This window comes from Bos javanicus, chromosome 27, assembly GCF_032452875.1.
Source record: "Bos javanicus breed banteng chromosome 27, ARS-OSU_banteng_1.0, whole genome shotgun sequence".
NCBI classification, from domain to species: Eukaryota; Metazoa; Chordata; class Mammalia; order Artiodactyla; family Bovidae; genus Bos; species Bos javanicus.
Window position 1 is genome coordinate 7,712,703 of NC_083894.1, and position 16,672 is coordinate 7,729,374.

The 16,672-nt window shown below is 40.1% G+C and overlaps 1 protein-coding gene across 3 annotated transcripts in view; it reads right to left on the reverse strand.

The window, feature by feature from the left end:
• Positions 1-4,881: 4,881 nt before the first annotated feature.
• Positions 4,882-16,672, reverse strand: part of ASB5 (ankyrin repeat and SOCS box containing 5) — a 41,113-nt gene continuing 29,322 nt past the window's right edge. For all 3 annotated transcript variants that reach the window (XM_061404110.1, XM_061404112.1, XM_061404111.1), the window contains exons 2-7: positions 15,278-15,357; positions 12,037-12,144; positions 11,187-11,337; positions 10,881-11,015; positions 8,090-8,281; positions 4,882-7,047 (exon numbers count right to left, since the gene is read on the reverse strand). In XM_061404110.1, coding sequence (XP_061260094.1) covers positions 6,920-7,047; positions 8,090-8,281; positions 10,881-11,015; positions 11,187-11,337; positions 12,037-12,144; positions 15,278-15,357 — 794 coding nt within the window. In that variant the 3' untranslated portion in view covers positions 4,882-6,919. The remainder of the gene's footprint in view (positions 7,048-8,089; positions 8,282-10,880; positions 11,016-11,186; positions 11,338-12,036; positions 12,145-15,277; positions 15,358-16,672) is intronic.

Sequence of the window (16,672 nt, forward strand, 5' to 3'; positions counted from 1 at the left end):
GATGGTTGGGTGGCATCACCGACTCAATGCACATGAGTTTGAACACACTCTGGGAGGCAGTGCAGGACAGGAAAGCCTGGCGTGCTGCAGTCCATGGAGTCCAAAGAGTCATGCTATGATGAGTAACTAAACAACAACAACTCGAGGTCTATCTCTGTTAATTTAATCATCTCATTTTAATTGTGTAGCTCTTCAGTATCCATTTAACCATTTCCTGAAGTTAAATTATTGTTGAATTCATGAAGTTACTGCTGTTTCCCTGATGAATGATGCCTGGAGTGTGGGCTCCCTCTACCACTGGCTCATCTACATCTCACTAAGGCAGCTGAAGAACCTGCTACTCCTATTCATCAGATCCATGGTATCACGAATAAAGTGGATACTCAAAAATAAAGATACTCAAAAACTTCTGCTGATCTTGTGGCAGAGAGCCAGAAAATTGATTTGACCTAAAGCAGGATGATGAACTTGCCCTACTGCTCCTGCTCGAAGAAAGCACTCTGCTTTTTGTGGTTCTTGCAGATTGTTACAGAGGAGAGAAAGTATCAGATCAATAGCAGGATAACAGTTGCTAGGGACTGTGGCAGTTTATTCCAGTAAATAGCCCTCAAACAGAAGAGCACCTGTGACTGAAGTTACCTCCTGATGAAGTTCAGAAACCTGGAGTCATCCTCTAAGTCCCAGCCAACTTCCCACGTGAGCCCAACAGCTATCCAAGTCAATAATTGTTGTTGACCTCTCATATGTCAAAAGAAAATTCAGAGAGCTTACTTGATATGAGTATTTTCTTGATCAAGAAGCAAACTTGACAGACGGGGAGAGTTGCAGCAGAAGGAGCTTAGAAGCTGAATTTCAGCAATTATAATGCAGTTTATAAAGTATGTTTGTGTCAGTACAGTCAGCCCTCGGACCCATGGCTTCCATAACTGCGGATTTAACCTGGCTCAGATAGAAAAATGTTAGAAAACACAATTCCAGAAAGTTTGGAAAGGCAAAACTTGAATTTTTCTCCTGCCAGCAACTATTTACACAGCATTTGCATTGCATTAGGTATTATAAGTAATCTAGAGATGAGTTAATTTATACAGCAGGGTGTGCATAGGTTATAAGCAAATTCCACACCATTTTTAATAAGGACCTTGAGCATCCTGGGATTTTGGCATCCTCAAGCCTTTAAGGGATGACTGTGCACTGTTTTCCATTGTGACTGGTTCAGTTCAGTTCAGTCGCTCAGTCGTGTCCGACTCTTTGCGACCCCATAAATCGCAGCATGCCAGGCCTCCCTGTCCATCACCAACTCCCGGAGTTCACTCAAACTCACGTCCATCAAGTTGGTGATGCCATCCAGCCATCACATCCTCTGTCATCCCCGTCTCCTCCTGCCCCCAATCCCTCCCAGCATCAGAGTCTTTTCCAATGAGTCAACTCTTCGCATGAGGTGGCCAAAGTACTGGTTACTGGGAACTTACACTCCTTTTCCTTGATTGTAGCCCACTAGCTAGGAAGCTGTAAGGTCTCATTGATAGGAAGAAGGCTTAAAGTTTTATTTAAGGTTGGAATCAGCATCTGGGGGCATCGGGACAGCTTAGGTTTAAGTGCAGTGGGAATTTGGTCTGGGGGGATTTTCAAGCTGTGGTCTCAGCTTTGATTTCTCTACGCCACACCTCTCTTCCACTGTGAAGGTGACGGAGCGCAGACAGTGGGAGCCGACTGTGTTCTGCTCAGCCAGGGGCATCTGTGCTATACTGGGTGTAACCAGACCCCCACCCCACCCCGTCTGCTTCTGCCCAACAGGGAGGGGAAGTGTCCGTTTCCTGAGTCATACAGAAGGATCTCTTGATTCTCTTCCTGTGCCCTCCAACCTGGACTGTGTCCATATTGAAGTGACATTTGATAAAGCACCTCAGGTTATCCCTCTAGTTCTTTTAATGGGACAAGAATTACCTGAGAAAGTTCCACGTGGCTTACCTGTGGAGTCCTATCCCCAGGTCACAGGTGTGAGGCATTGCAGCAAGGCCTCAGACATGGAGCCCAGAGCCAAGGTCACCCCTGAAACTGACTGAGCCCCATTGGAACTGCTGCCAAGCCCCTTGATCCTTACGGCCAGATTCTTGACCTCAAATTAGGTAAAAAACACCCACCATGGCCCCCTAACCAGTCACCTAATTCCACCCTTCCAGCAGGAATTTTCTGTCTTGAGGCTATAAAAATTGGCTACTAACCTATGAAAAGCATCAACCAGGAGGTCAGCCAGCTGTGCTCATAGCACCCACATTATCTCCGCTCTTTGGTTCTCAAACCCACTCCTTTCTGCAACAATCTGTGTCTAAAAATTCCTTTCCAATCCGTGCTCGGACTGCCACACCACCCAAAGATGAAAACGTCTCTCCACATGGATGTTAGTCACTGGAGTATTTATAGTGTCACAGCAGAATCGGAACAGAATCAGAATAAAACTGTGGGGCCCACTGTTGAAAAATTAAGCTTTCAAGATGACCATTAAGCCAAGCATGGGATGCTCTGAGTGTGGAACCGTGGAACAGAGTCGAACCCAATGTTCCTAAAGCTGGCATATGTGGCTGGGTTGACCATGTACTTTTCCTCCTATGCATAACTCAAGAAGAAAGTTCATGAGGTTCCTTTTAATACCTTCAGGTTTTTTGTTTGTTTGTTTGTTTTTTTAAGGACACTGTAAAAGAGTCCAAAATTACTGCTTCCCTTCCCCCAGACTGAGACCATTAAATTGAGTTCTTGCTTTCAAAGTCATTTCATGCCTTCCTGTACAAAATGGATATGGATCTGCATAATAATTTGAAACATAAAAATGTAAAATGCTCATTTCACTTTGAGAGGGAGGCCTCAAAAATTATGAGCTAGTTAGGAAAATACTTCTGTTCCTCCTTATGTGTTTGAATGGTCTTGTCCTTGAGAATTAATATTTGTCCTTGGGAAGTGTAGAACCATGTGTGTTTGTGTTTGTGTTTAACTTACCCTCTGGGCAGTGCTAGGTCCAGACAGGACAGATTCAGAGCTGAGGCCCACCCTCATGCTCTGTGGGTCAGTCACTGCTCTGGGGGAAGGGGAACCAGTGATAACGGAACCCTTCCTCCTTTTAATGGGGAGGGGAGTTGGCAATAAGAGGGGCAGCTATTGGAAGACTGAATCCTGGCCCCAGACGGAACTGCCTTCACTCTCGATAGTCCTGGGTTCCCTGAAGTCCAGGGTCTGAGTGATGGTGTCAAGTCCCAAATGCTAGCTTGTCCTTTTTGAGGAAGGGACAAGCTAAGAATCCTGCATTGGCCACAAGAATGAATGATACAGAGAGATGGAGTCACCATTCTCCCCTGCCAAAGAAAAAAAAACCCAAACTCTTTAAAAACCCAGATGTAGGGTGTTAGTTCTGTCTCATCTCTGGGTGAAGGAGGATCAGAAACAGGGTTTTCTGCATGCCTTTATTCTTTGGTCTAGTGCAGGATGCTGGCACCACGTTGACCTATCCTCCAGCCCAGCCTCAGTTCCCCACTGGGGAAGAAACCCTATTCCTCCTTCTGTACATTTCATAGATTATCTGCCTGCACGCCTCACCCTGACAAGGCATGATTTTGACAAGGGATGATCTTGTGATGGAGCTGTCCTGACAGCGAATGTCCTGACTCGTTGTGTCTCCCACCCTGCATCCAGCAAATCCTCTCCTGGTTGTTACCGGGGACTGTGCCCCCGAGAAACACAGCCTTTCTCTCCTCGAGCCTTTGGGAACCTTCATGGTCTGAGGGGTGAATCACTGGCATGATTCGTTTGTGTTGAGACTCAGAAACACTAACTCTCCTGTTTCTAGCAGGCAGACCTAATCAGCTGCTTTTGTACGACACAGAATGAATGTTTCCATTTGCCATAGCAATTCCAGTGGATGTTTCATTTTATATATTTAGGTCATTTATATTCCCTGAAGGGCACCCTTTTTTTTGTTGAAACCCTAGAGCAGATGGAGAGGTAACAAGGCCTGAATTTTCTGAACAAAATTTGCTCCCAAAAAAGACTGAGTATGATTGTTAAGGCTTTTAGGAGAGAGTGCAAGCCTTAAACCAATTATAAATAAGAAAGTGGAGAAATTAGAGTAAAAAGGTGGGAATAACCCAAGGGAGCAGATCATTTGTTTAAATTGTTGGTAGTGAATGGAGAACCATCCTCCTGGGTTCAGGGCTAAGGAAACACAGCGGATACTCTTAGACCTTTTCAGAAGAGGCCATCCTTTCATGCTGTGCTTCTATTTACTGGTTTCTGAACATCTGTACTCTGTGGTTACAACAATAATGGAAAGTAAATACTTTTTTTCCTACAAAAATAAGTGTGTTCAGCAGTGCTTTATTCCAGCATTTATTTCATCATATTTCTTTAATCTCATATCAAATACACATGGTCCCCGATCTACTGGTTTTTTGACTTCAGGATGGTTTGAAAACCATATGCCTTCGGTAGAAATCGTACTTCAAGGGTTGCATTTGGGTCTTTGTCCCAGACCAGTGGTAGACTGTCCCACCAGATTTCTTTATGCTGGGCAGGACCTGCCGCTCCCAGGCAGTCCCCTGACCACCGAGCAGAGCAACTGATACATGTATAACTATTCTAGACCCAGACAACGGCCTGCTTTTCACTGTCAGTACAATATTCAGTCAACTGCATGGGAGAGTCAATGCTTTATGATAAACTAGGTTTTGTGTTAGATGATTGTGCCCAACTGTAGGCTAATGCACATGATCTGAGCACATTTAAGGTGGGCCAGGCTGAGCTCTGATGTTTCATGGGGAGGTGTATTAAATGCATCTTTAACATATGATGTTTTCACCTTATGATGGGTTGATCAGGAGGCAACCCCATACTAGGTATGGTATAGGCCATCTGTAGTATTTTTTTATTTTGCCTTTGTAGAATTTTGTCCTTGGACCTTTACACATGTTTGTAAAAAGATTCTGATTAGAGGAACTTCACGGTGTCAGTTGGCATCATGTCACTCTAACTGCTCCTGATACAGTGATTTGAAAACCAGTAGTAAATAAGACTAGGACAATTGAATCATATTCTCCATTACCTTCCATTAGAAAATCAAATACTAATTAGAACAGAAAAAAAACTGGTTTATTCCAGGGATAACCATCACACTTTAATATAGTAACATACATATGATGTGTTTAAATTAGAACATTTCTTTGATATGATAATCATACTCAAGCTAATATACAAGGTACCAGCACTCTAAAACTTTCCAAGTGTCAATTTTTATTTTAATATTTGATATTTGCTTCTCTTACTGACATAAGACCAATTAAGAGGGATGCCTTGTACCCTAAGATGACTTCTTGCTCAGGAAAAATACTAGTAGACACTGTTTTACTGAAAAGCAATTTTAATATGTGATTATGTTTAATAGGGTTACTCTATAATTAAAATAAAGGTTAAATGCATAATATTCTGAGGATATTACAAATTTATTAAACTGAGATATTTTGTAAAACAGACTAATTTAAAAGTCTCTAGCCACATAGAAGACATTTAAAAAAAAATGCCACAACCATATTTTGACTTTTGAAAATCTAGAATGATTCTTTAAAAATGTAGTCTTAATAACTTTGGGTTTATATACAACAATAGTTTATTTCCCACAGGTCTCTGGCAGTCAGTCAAGAATTAAGTAAAAAGGAAAATAGGCCCCGGATTATCAAAATGTTTTATCAAAATTTGATAAATTTATAGGACTCATCCAAGTATTTTCTTCTACTTTACACAGTGTTATAAGTATCTTATTATCTTATAAATTCAAATAGTTTAAACTACAAAGTAGGCACAGAGAGTTTTTTTAATGTTTAATTTTATTTTTTAATTACTTTTTATATTGCACTCAAATACATTAAGCAGAAGAGAATAAACCCCACAGAAAACCTTCTTATGTACAACATCCCTTTATAGTATCGTCTATGCTGAACCCTTGTTTTGTGCAAGAATTAGAAACACCACAGTGAAGGTCCACAGATGGGGGACATTTCCTAAGGTTTCTGTGTTTGCTAAGTAATACCCTTTTTTCCTTTTCTTTGAAAACCCCACATTTTAAGGCATTTTTTATCTTCCACCTTCTACAGCCTTGGGCCCCCCTGATCCCTAGAGTGTGAGCCAGGGCCTCTTTATCAACTAGATGTGAAGTTCATTTTCCTGGTCCAAGTCTCACCAGCTCCTGACAGCCTCTGAATGGAGGAGGCTGGGGTGATATGTATAAAAGCACAGAAGAGAGACCCTGAGAGACCACTCATGAGTAGGAAAGGGTCTTCAAATACACTGAGCAGGTGTGTGATGTTCCAGACTTCTCAGGGTGAGAGAGCTGTAGTGATCATTCTAGTCCTGCCAGTTTCTGAAACAGGTTTACCTAAGGCAGTGAAGTGACCACTGGGACCTTTGCAGGAAAGGGGCGATTCGTCTTCTCTTTACTGAATTGATCATTATAATGATAAGTGAACATTTAACATAGTGGGTTTCCTGAATGACAGTCATCTTTATTTCAAAAAATACATGAGCTGCTCTTTTCTAAACCATACTCATATTTTGTATTAATGTCAACAATATAGAAATAATCAATTACAGAGGCCAAAACAGAAGCATAAACATTCGTCGAAGAATCTAGACCTTCAAAAATATATGAATACTTTTAGTAAGGGTTCATATAGATACTTTAAACATATTATAGTCCAAAAACAGTAAAAATGCATGAAACATACTATGCACTAGTACACTTTAACTAAAATTGCTATTTCACTAACTTCCCGGGTATTCTCATATCTCTACCATCTCTTTAGCATGTTTTAATATGAAATATACACTATGCAGATGAAATAGAAATTTATGATTTTCAGACATTTAGAATTATTTTACTCCCTTATCGATACTGTAAGAAGTTCTGCAATAACGTTGGCAGCTGGAGCTGTGGGATAAGGTGTAATCTTGGTCTACCGATGTAGTTTCTGATACAGAGTCTGCAGAGCTGGCACAGAGAGCTTGGGGTGGCTGTAAGAAACGTGAAAGTATTTGTTTATTAAAATCAAAGTGGATTTTTCTGTGTTGTAAGGCACATGAAATCAAACCACACAAAAAAAGACAGTGCTTTGCAATAAATTAGGGCAGTATAACCATTGTGCGTTTGTACATGCTCAGTTTTGTCTGACTCTTTGCCACCCCATGGACTGTAGCTCACCAAGTTCCTCTGTCCATGGAATTTCCAGGCAAGAACACTGGAGTGAGTTGCCATTTCCTCCTCCAGGGGATCTTCACAACCCAGGGACCGAACCCAGCAATGTAAGCGTACACTTTACCACTACACCACCTGGGAAACCCATTAACCTAGGGATATTTATATAAGCATATGTGTATTGCTTTTATTTGTAAGACTTTATTATAATTGAGATATAATCCATGCATGTTCTTTAAAATATTTTACTCTTCGGGCTTATGAAATTATTGTTGTTTATAAAACCTCAAAAACAAGGCTTTTTGCTTTTTGAAGGAGATATAAATCTCCTGCTTTATGAAGGACATATAAATCAAAAGCTCCAAGAAGTGTTATGCACTAAAAGGGGAATTAAAAAAAAATTTTTTTCCTCAAATTAGATTAACTATTAAAGCCAAAGCAAATTTTTCTCTAGTGTCTAGACCAGGCTTTAGAATTTCTGTTTTAGAATAAAAATACTTCATGATTATGTTTCTATAACACACTATTGATGATGCACATCCTTATAAAATGGGGCATATTTCAAGATATATATTAATAAATATATATTTAAACAGAATCAACATATTGTTTACTGTCAAAAAATAATATATTTAACTTAAACTGAAGGAATACAGAATTTAGGTAAGATGAGAACAAAGAAAATCAAAATCCTCATGATACCTTCTTTATGGATGCAACCCAAGTTAAAAAGTTATCTTCCTTCAAAAAATATTCCAAATGCTATGTCATTGTTATTTTACATGCCAACAAAAAGTCTTCTAATTTCATCTATTTCAAGCCCTTCAAAATGTTTTTAATGCCCTCGTAGATTCTTCTTACCTTCATGTTGAAGCAATAATCTTTCCACCAGACTATTAGAAGTCGCTACATCGACAGGTCGCAGAAGATCTGTGTTTTTGGCGTTGATATCTGCTCCAAATTCTAGCAGTAAGTTTACAATTTCTGTACAGGACTGTTGAGCAGCAGCGTGTAATGGAGTATCCCAATATTTGCCTTTTTGTACATCAGCACCTACATGGAAATGAGGAGTGATGGTTTGTGAGACGAATCACCTACCTCAGCAAGGGGAGGCCAGTGTGTCAGCCACAAAGAGGACCTCAATTCTCTGTAATGAGCTACTTCTTTGTATGCAATATATATGCACAATGCAGATTTCATAAATATGCTTCATACATACATGTATTGAATCTTAAAATGCAATACACCTGGATGGAGAGTTCACACTTTTGTTAAGTCCTCTAATATTTTTCTCTATGCTTGAAAAATTTCATAATAAATTATTTTAAAAAAATTTTTAAACAATTCCCAAAGTAATCATATTAACTAGTATTTATAGTGCACAATTAGGTTGACATATCCATTTTCCTCACAATGGATCATTCTTAGGATTATTCAAGAGCTTATTGTTCTTATTCTTTTCATTTATTTTAGGGCAATAGAACTCTTTGGTTTCTCAGAAAACTTATGACTATAGATACGTGAGCTCTTTGGGTAAAATGTACACAAATTCATCCCCCTCTCACTCAGGTAGTTTAATTCAGTATATATATAAAGGCACTGAGCCTTTTAAGTAGAAAAGCACATTATATTTCTGCATGCAAAGTACGTTTTTAAAATGCTTGTATTAAAATATCCTTACATGTTAAATTACCTATTACACAGTTATTTTATCTTGGTGCAAAGCCCTGGCACATGGTGGTCATTTGACACACGTGCAGTGAATATGTGCTGTTTAATACTGTAAAGAATAATGATCCCATTTTCCAATGCATAAAAAGTTACACCACCAAGACAGGCCTGTTAATAAAAATCCATTAAGTCCTTCTCAGCTCTGCTTTCTGACACCATCAATAAACTGATGATGTTTATAAGAAGCAACACATTTCATGAGTCCCTCTATGGCCCTCCTGATACTCTCAAGTTTCAGTAAATGTATTTGTTTTCAATATTTTTAAATCAAATGTAAAAGATTTAGTGAAAAAATATATTTCATAACAAAATCTCCACAGGGGAAGCATACATTTCATCGGTTATACCAATTTTATGGGCGATCAGAGCCTGAAAATAACAACCAATCCACAATTACTAACAATATGCTTCAGTTTTTTTGGTTTTTTTTTTTTTTACCCAATATAAAATATCGGGAAGAGAATAATATTGCAAGCAAAATAAAGCAGGTTGTAAAGAATAAACTCTTCTGGTTATACAAATTTATGGGTGACCATAGCCAGAAAATAACAATCTGCCAGCCATTATTAGCAGAACTCACATTTAAGACTCTTACTAGGTATAAAGAGAAAGAAATATGGATACAGACACTGCTTGAAGAAGTCTATAATTTAGCCAAGATGAAGTGCTGCTGCTGCTGCTAAGTTGCTTCAGTCGTGTCCGACTCTGTGCGACCCCATAGATAGCAGCCCACCAGGCTCCCCCATCCCTGGGATTCTCCAGGCAAGAACACTGGAGTGGGTTGCCATTTCCTTCTCCAATGCATGAAAGTGAAAAGTGAAAGTGAAGTCGCTCAGTCGTGTCCGACCCTCAGTGACCCCATGGACTGCAGCCTTCCAGGCTCCTCCGTAACACATAATAGGATTACTAAAAATATATGTGACTTCCCTGGTGGCTCAGATGGTAAAGAATCTGCCTGCAATGTGCGAGACCCAAGTTCCATCCCTGAGTCAGGAAGATCCCCTGGAGAAGGGAATGGCAACCCACTCCAGTATTCTTGCCTGGAAAATCCCATGGGCAGAGGAGTCTGGAGGGCTACAGTCCATGGGGTCGCAAAAAGTTGGACTGAGTGATTAATACTTCCACTTTCATATATCAGAGTCTGAATGAGTGTCATAAACAATAAAAACCACAGAAATCCATTTATTCATTTTATGTATATTTTGAGCACCTGCCACATGAGAGGCATTGGGCTAGAGGGAAGAGTTGATGGAAAAAAAGATATAATTCATATCTTAAAAGGGCTCGCAGTCCTAGAGTGGAAAATACCACATGTTCTCAGAAGATTATGAATAGTTTCTTAGGGCTGAAGCTGAACGTTAAGGAATTGGCTTGTTTCAATAAAGTGAAAGGGTATTAAATCTTTTTGGGTAAATTACAAAGCGGGGCAAAGTCTTGAAAGACAAGGTTACCTAAGCAGTTATAAGTGAAGTGAAGTGAATTCGCTCAGTCGTGTCAGATTCTTTACGACCCCGTGAACTGTGGCCTACCAGACTCCTCAGTCCATGGAATTTTTCAGGAGTATTTTTACTGGAGTAGGTTGCCATTTCCTTCTTCAGGGAAGCAGTTATAATCCCTAACATTTCTTTTGATAGGTTTGCTCACAGAGATAGAGCTATTTGGCACCATTATATCCAACCTTGAGGATTTTAATTTTATGACCTTTTATAGGTAGGACTTTTGGAGTTTTGAGGTCAAGTGGAGTTACCACAAATGTGCTTCCTTCTATGGATTTTAGAGTTATAGGTGAGGATGCTTAGAATAAGAACATTTTTATCCATAAGGTGTAATTTTTAAAGAAGCTTATTTAGAGAAGTCAATACGAAGCTGAAGAACTGCTTGTGTGTACAGACAGAATGGAAGATGGGATATAGAAAATTACCAGCGTAAAGAAGCTTCCGGACACAATGGAACTGCTGGGACATGCAAGCTACATACAGAGGGGTTCCCAGATGAGGAATGTCTTGGTCAACATCTACACCCCAGGATATCAGGATTTCCAGGCATTCGTGGTGACCTGCCAACACAAAGTACAGGTGAGTTTGCGTCTCCTGAAGACCTGTCCCCCCACCTCCAACACACAGCTGCCCACCCCCGCCCCGCCCCAGGCTTCTCCCTGCAGCCTCATTCACTATGCCTGTGGCTGAAGGAGCTTTCTCCCCTTGTCCCTTCACCCGGTCACAGTCACCTTTGCTGGCTGCCTCGTGCGTAGGGGAAGGAAGGCAGGACTCCAGCTGGGGTTTGGCGCCGTATTCCAGGAGCAGCTCTGTGCAGCTGGTGCTGCCCTGTGAGCACGCGTTGAATAAGGGGGTCACGCCATCTATGGTGATCGCGTTTACCTAAACCAAACCAGAGCTCTGAGAATGAGAGTCACAGAACCACTCGCCATTCCTGTCAGGCATTTGAAACAGGTATGTGTGTAGAAACAGATATTAACTGAGAAGGTGTGTGCAGCAAACGTGAGCTATTTAAGCTCACACACACATCCGTAAGCAGAGCTTGAAAATGCTAAGGGATAAATAGAAACATGATGTGGTGGATAATCCACAGGAGTGGGCATGCAACTAGTGGAATTCTGAGAAAAAAAAATACTCTAGAATCAAATACACAGAAATGAGTTAAATAATTAGGTACTTTATAGTTAGGGAAAAAAATGTACAAATGTAATAGTGATGAAGCCACTTTGCTGGCTGGCAGCTGAAATTGGAAATCTTATTTCTGAGAATTTATCTAAAAAAAAAAATTCAAAAGATGAGCACACATTATAGCTTAAAGATGTTCATCTATTGTTATTTGGAATTGCAAAAGCAGGAAATAGCCTAAGGGATACTCCATACCCTGCAGCGTGCTACCCATCTTTTACAAAGATTGGAAATCGTGCTTGGAGTGCTAGCGGGCAATTTGAGAGCTCTCTTTTTGTTCCATTTTTGAAAACTACTAAGAAGGAAAGCAAGAAGGCAAGAGAAGCAAAATGAGGACTTTGCCTGCTTCTCTCAGTCAGCCCATGTGGGACGGGGAACGCTTTTCGGGGCACTTACGTTGGCTCCGGCTTGCAGAAGCGTCCTGGCACAGGCCACGTGATCTCCAAGGCAGGCTTCGTGTAACGGCGTGACATGGTCTATGGTCACTGCGTTGACATTATAACCCTAAATATGACATCAGTAATTTTGAAACGTGAGCAGAAAGTCAGATAAAAATGCCCTGTGTGAATTGTCATTAGAAGGTGATAGCAAAGACCAGAACATCTCAGGAAAATTGGGTTTCAGTTTAGCAGGCATGACCAGTTCAAATGCCCAGATTCACGCAGCTGTCAGATCCCCTGAATCAAACTGTTGTAACCATCATATTGCATCCCACACAGCCTTAAGTGGTTTGTCCAACAGATTCTGAGCCACCTTGACATATTTAGGGCAGCCCACTCTGAGCCCCATCAACTAGATTATATGCTGGTGGTTAACAAGTCTCAATACAGAGTCAGTTAGATGTGAGTTTGAAGCGCCATAATGCAGTATCTTTTTAAATTTGGATTGCTACTCTAACCTCTAAATATATTGGTACAATTAAATGAGATGATACATGCAAAACAATAATGATTAAAATGCCCAGCATACAGAAAATGTCTTATTTTATTATTCAATCAAAATTAAGTAAAATCTAAATATTTTTATTCCAAATAGACTATAATGATATCAGCTAAAATATTTAACTATTGCTAGGGAAAAAAGGTTCCTTGCCTTCCTGCTATATTTGATAATTCACTCTATCGACAGTCATACTACCATCGTCACAGGAAGATTTTCGTGGTCAAAGTCCCATAGCATCTTATAGGTTACCATGATCTATAACAACACCAGGAAGGACACGAAGAATCTTGAAATGAAGGCAAGAAAATAAATATCACCCCAAATCTTTGCTACTAACGGTGTCAATTTTTTAAGATCCCTTGAATCACCCTGTCAGAGGTTTCAGATTGGCTGGTCTGCAGCCAGACCTGGAGAGCTGATTCCCAGCCACTGCCCATGAGGGTGACTGATGACAGAAGCCTCTGAAAGGTCCAGGTTCCGTCTCACAAGGGCTCCGGACACAGCCTCTGACCCTCTCAGCTGGCCTGTCTGTGGACATGCGCTTACAAATCTCCTAAGACTCCTCCTCTCCAAGAACTGTGTGACCCTTTCAGAGGGGTTGCCCTTCAGCAGTTAGTGATTTTGCAGTTTTTATTTCATATTTCATCAAGTAATGAGCAAATCACATATCCCAGAACTGGAAGGCCCTAAGGAGTGTCTTGTTCTGCAACCTCAGTTCACAGGTGAGTAAAGGGAATCTCTGACATGCTGTGGTTCACTTCAAGTGCCAGCCAGGAGTCCAGGTGACCGGAGCCCAGGGCAGTGTTACTTCAAGTGAGTGACACAACCCTTTCTCCCCTCATAGTCATCTGATTCTGAGAAGCACCAAGGCAAGGACTTCCGGATCTGGGTGTGCATTCATATCCCATTGGCCAAGCCAGAGTCCCTTATACTTTAAAAGGAATCTGTGCCTTTTTTTCCTCCAGTGAGTCTGATGATCAGAGAGGTGTAAAAATGATTGTTCTGTGGCGTTCATAGGCAAATCCCCATAACATACTACAGATTACCATAATGTAAAAAAGCACTGTTACAGCATCTGGTCTGATTATCCTTTCTTGGATATTTTATGACCGAACTAAGCCTGCAATTAACTGCACACCATTGTACCGATGTAAGCATATTTAAAATGTGTGATGAATAATACATATATCCAATTACTTCGTGCTGAAATATGTCTATCAATGAACAAATATACTGTGTGAGAATTTGAAATACTAAGGCATAAAACTATACCAAAATGTTTTAAAAGATGTTTCAAAAGATAAATGAGAAACTATGGATTTGGCTAACAATATTGGTTTTAGAAAAGGCAGAGGAACCAGAGATCAAATTTCCAACATCTGCTGGATCATGGAAAAATCAAGAGAGTTCCAGAAAAACATCTATTTCTTCTTTATTGACTATGCCGAAGCCTTTGACTGTGTGGATCACAATAAACTGTGGAAAATTCTGAAAGAGATGGGAATACCAGACCACCTGATCTACTTCTTGAGAAATTTGTATGCAGGTCAGGAAGCAACAGTTAGAACTGGACATGGAACAACAGACTGGTTCCAAATAGGAAAAAGAGTACGTCAAGGCTGTATATTGTCACCGTTTATTTAACTTATATGCAGAGTACATCAGGAGAAACGCTGGACTGGAAGAAACACAAGCTGGAATCAAGATTGCTGGGAGAAATATCAATAACCTCAGATATGCAGATGACACCACCTTATGGCAGAAAGTGAAGACGAACTAAAAAGCCTCTTGATGAAAGTGAAAGTGGAAAGTGAAAAAGTTGGCTTAAAGCTCAACATTCAGAAAACGAAGATCATGGCATCCGGTCCCATCACTTCATGGGAAATAGATGGGGAAACAGTGGAAACAGTATCAGACTTTATTTTTCTGGGCTCCAAAATCACTACAGATGGTGACTGCAGCCATGAAATTAAAAGACGCTTACTCCTTGGAAGGAAAGTTATGACCAACCTAGATAGCATATTCAAAAGCAGACATTACTTTGCCAACAAAGGTCCGTCTAGTCAAGGCTTTGGTTTTTGCTGTGGTCATGTATGGATGCGAGAGCTGGACTGTGAAGAAGGCTGAGCACCGGAGAATTGATGCTTTTGAACTGTGGTGTTGGAGAAGATTCCTGAGAGTCCCTTGGACTGCAAGGAGATCCAACCAGTCCATTCTGAAGGAGATCAGCCCTGGCATTTCTTTGGAAGGAATGATGCTAAAGCTGAAACTCCAGTACTTTGGCCACCTCATGCAAAGAGTTGACTCATTGGAAAAGACTCTGATGCTGGGAAGGATTGGGGGCAAGAGGAGAAGGGGACAACAGAGGATGAGATGGCTGGATGGCATCACTGACTCGATGGACATGAGTCTGTGTGAACTCTGGGAGTTGGTGATGGACAGGGAGGCCTGGCGTGCTGCGATTCATGGGGTCGCAAAGAGTCGGACACGACTGAGCGACTGATCTGATCTGATCTGATGAGTTAAAATAAAAAGCTAGTAAAAGTTATCAAGCAATTTTGTTGTTTTTGAGTTGATTACTATTGATAATGAATGCTGTATGCTCAGGGAACAGAGACATATTTTAAACTATAGGTTAATCATAAACTTATGTATTATAATATATTGCATTATAAAATTATATGTTATATTTTACCTGTGATAATAATGTTCTCAGAGCTAGAAGACGACCTTGACTGGCTGCTTCATGTAGTGGTGACCGATCTGCCCAGGAACCTTCCAGAAAAGAAAGAAAACAAAAATCTGTGAGTTAAAGCAAACCCTTATGGTGGTGGTTGTTGTCAACTCTTTTTAACCCTATGGAAATGGCAACCCACTCCAGTATTTTTGCCTGGAGAATCCCATGGACAGAGGAGCCTGGCAGGCTACAGTCCATTAGGTCTCAAAGAGTTAGACACAGAGGAGCACGCACGCACCCGGCACCAACTCTTTGAGGTACGTTTCATTATTATTTCTGTTTTAAAATTGAGGAAGTGAAAGCTCTGGAAGAAATGAAAACATTTAAAAAGAGCCAGATAGTCTAGTTCCAGAACTGAATTGTTACATCTCCATTGCCCTTGTTTTGCCTTTCCATCCAGCATTATTTCCTGCTTATCCAAGAAATTAATAAGCTCAACATCCAATTCTTTGAATTATCAACTGAACAAAGAATTATCTTTTATTAGGTTTGGGGTATTGTTTCTTTCCAGGATGCAACACTCCCATATCATATTAAAAGCAGAATTGAATTAGTGTACCCCAATAAATATTTGTTAACAGAGCAAATCTGGCAGGAAAATAATAATTTATAAGAATTGAAGCCTTATGTTCTCACAAAATAAAATGCTAAAGTCACCATCATAAGTAAGTCTTTGGGGGAAACACTTATGTTTCCAGTTCCATCTATGAAGATAAAATTCAATGCTTTCAAAATCATACGCAATTGTTTGTTTTATCATTAAACAATTTGACTGCAGAGCACAACTCTGGAGGCCTTCAGAACATATATCAGTTTTCATGGTGAATGTTTAAATAAGCAAATTATTAACTTTCCAAACAGACTGCCTGTGTAAAACCACTGTGTTCATTTACTGAGCACAGCAGTAGTAAATTAACAACGTTTTAAGTAATCAATGCTTAAATACATGTTTGAATTTAAATATTCATTTATAATATTTATAATGATTTATAATGCTCCCTCCTGTATAATGGGTTAATAAATGTCATTATCCTTAATTTACCACTGAACGCTGTGTGCTGAATTGTATGAGGCTGATCTATCACCGCCCGTTCTTCCACCGCCACTGGCTAATATGGCCATTAACCAGATGCTGGCACTCAGAACAGTCTACAGAAATGGGCTTTTGGATTCATTTTTGGACACATTTCTTTCTAGTAAACTATTAAGACTGTAAGGGGCAGCAAAATTCATAATACTTACAACTGAGGGGTACTAGATATTCCTATTTTACATACAATTTATCCATCAAAATGATTTCATTAGTCTTCTGGACCATTCAGCATTGCTTGCTGTTGTTCACAAAAGACAGAA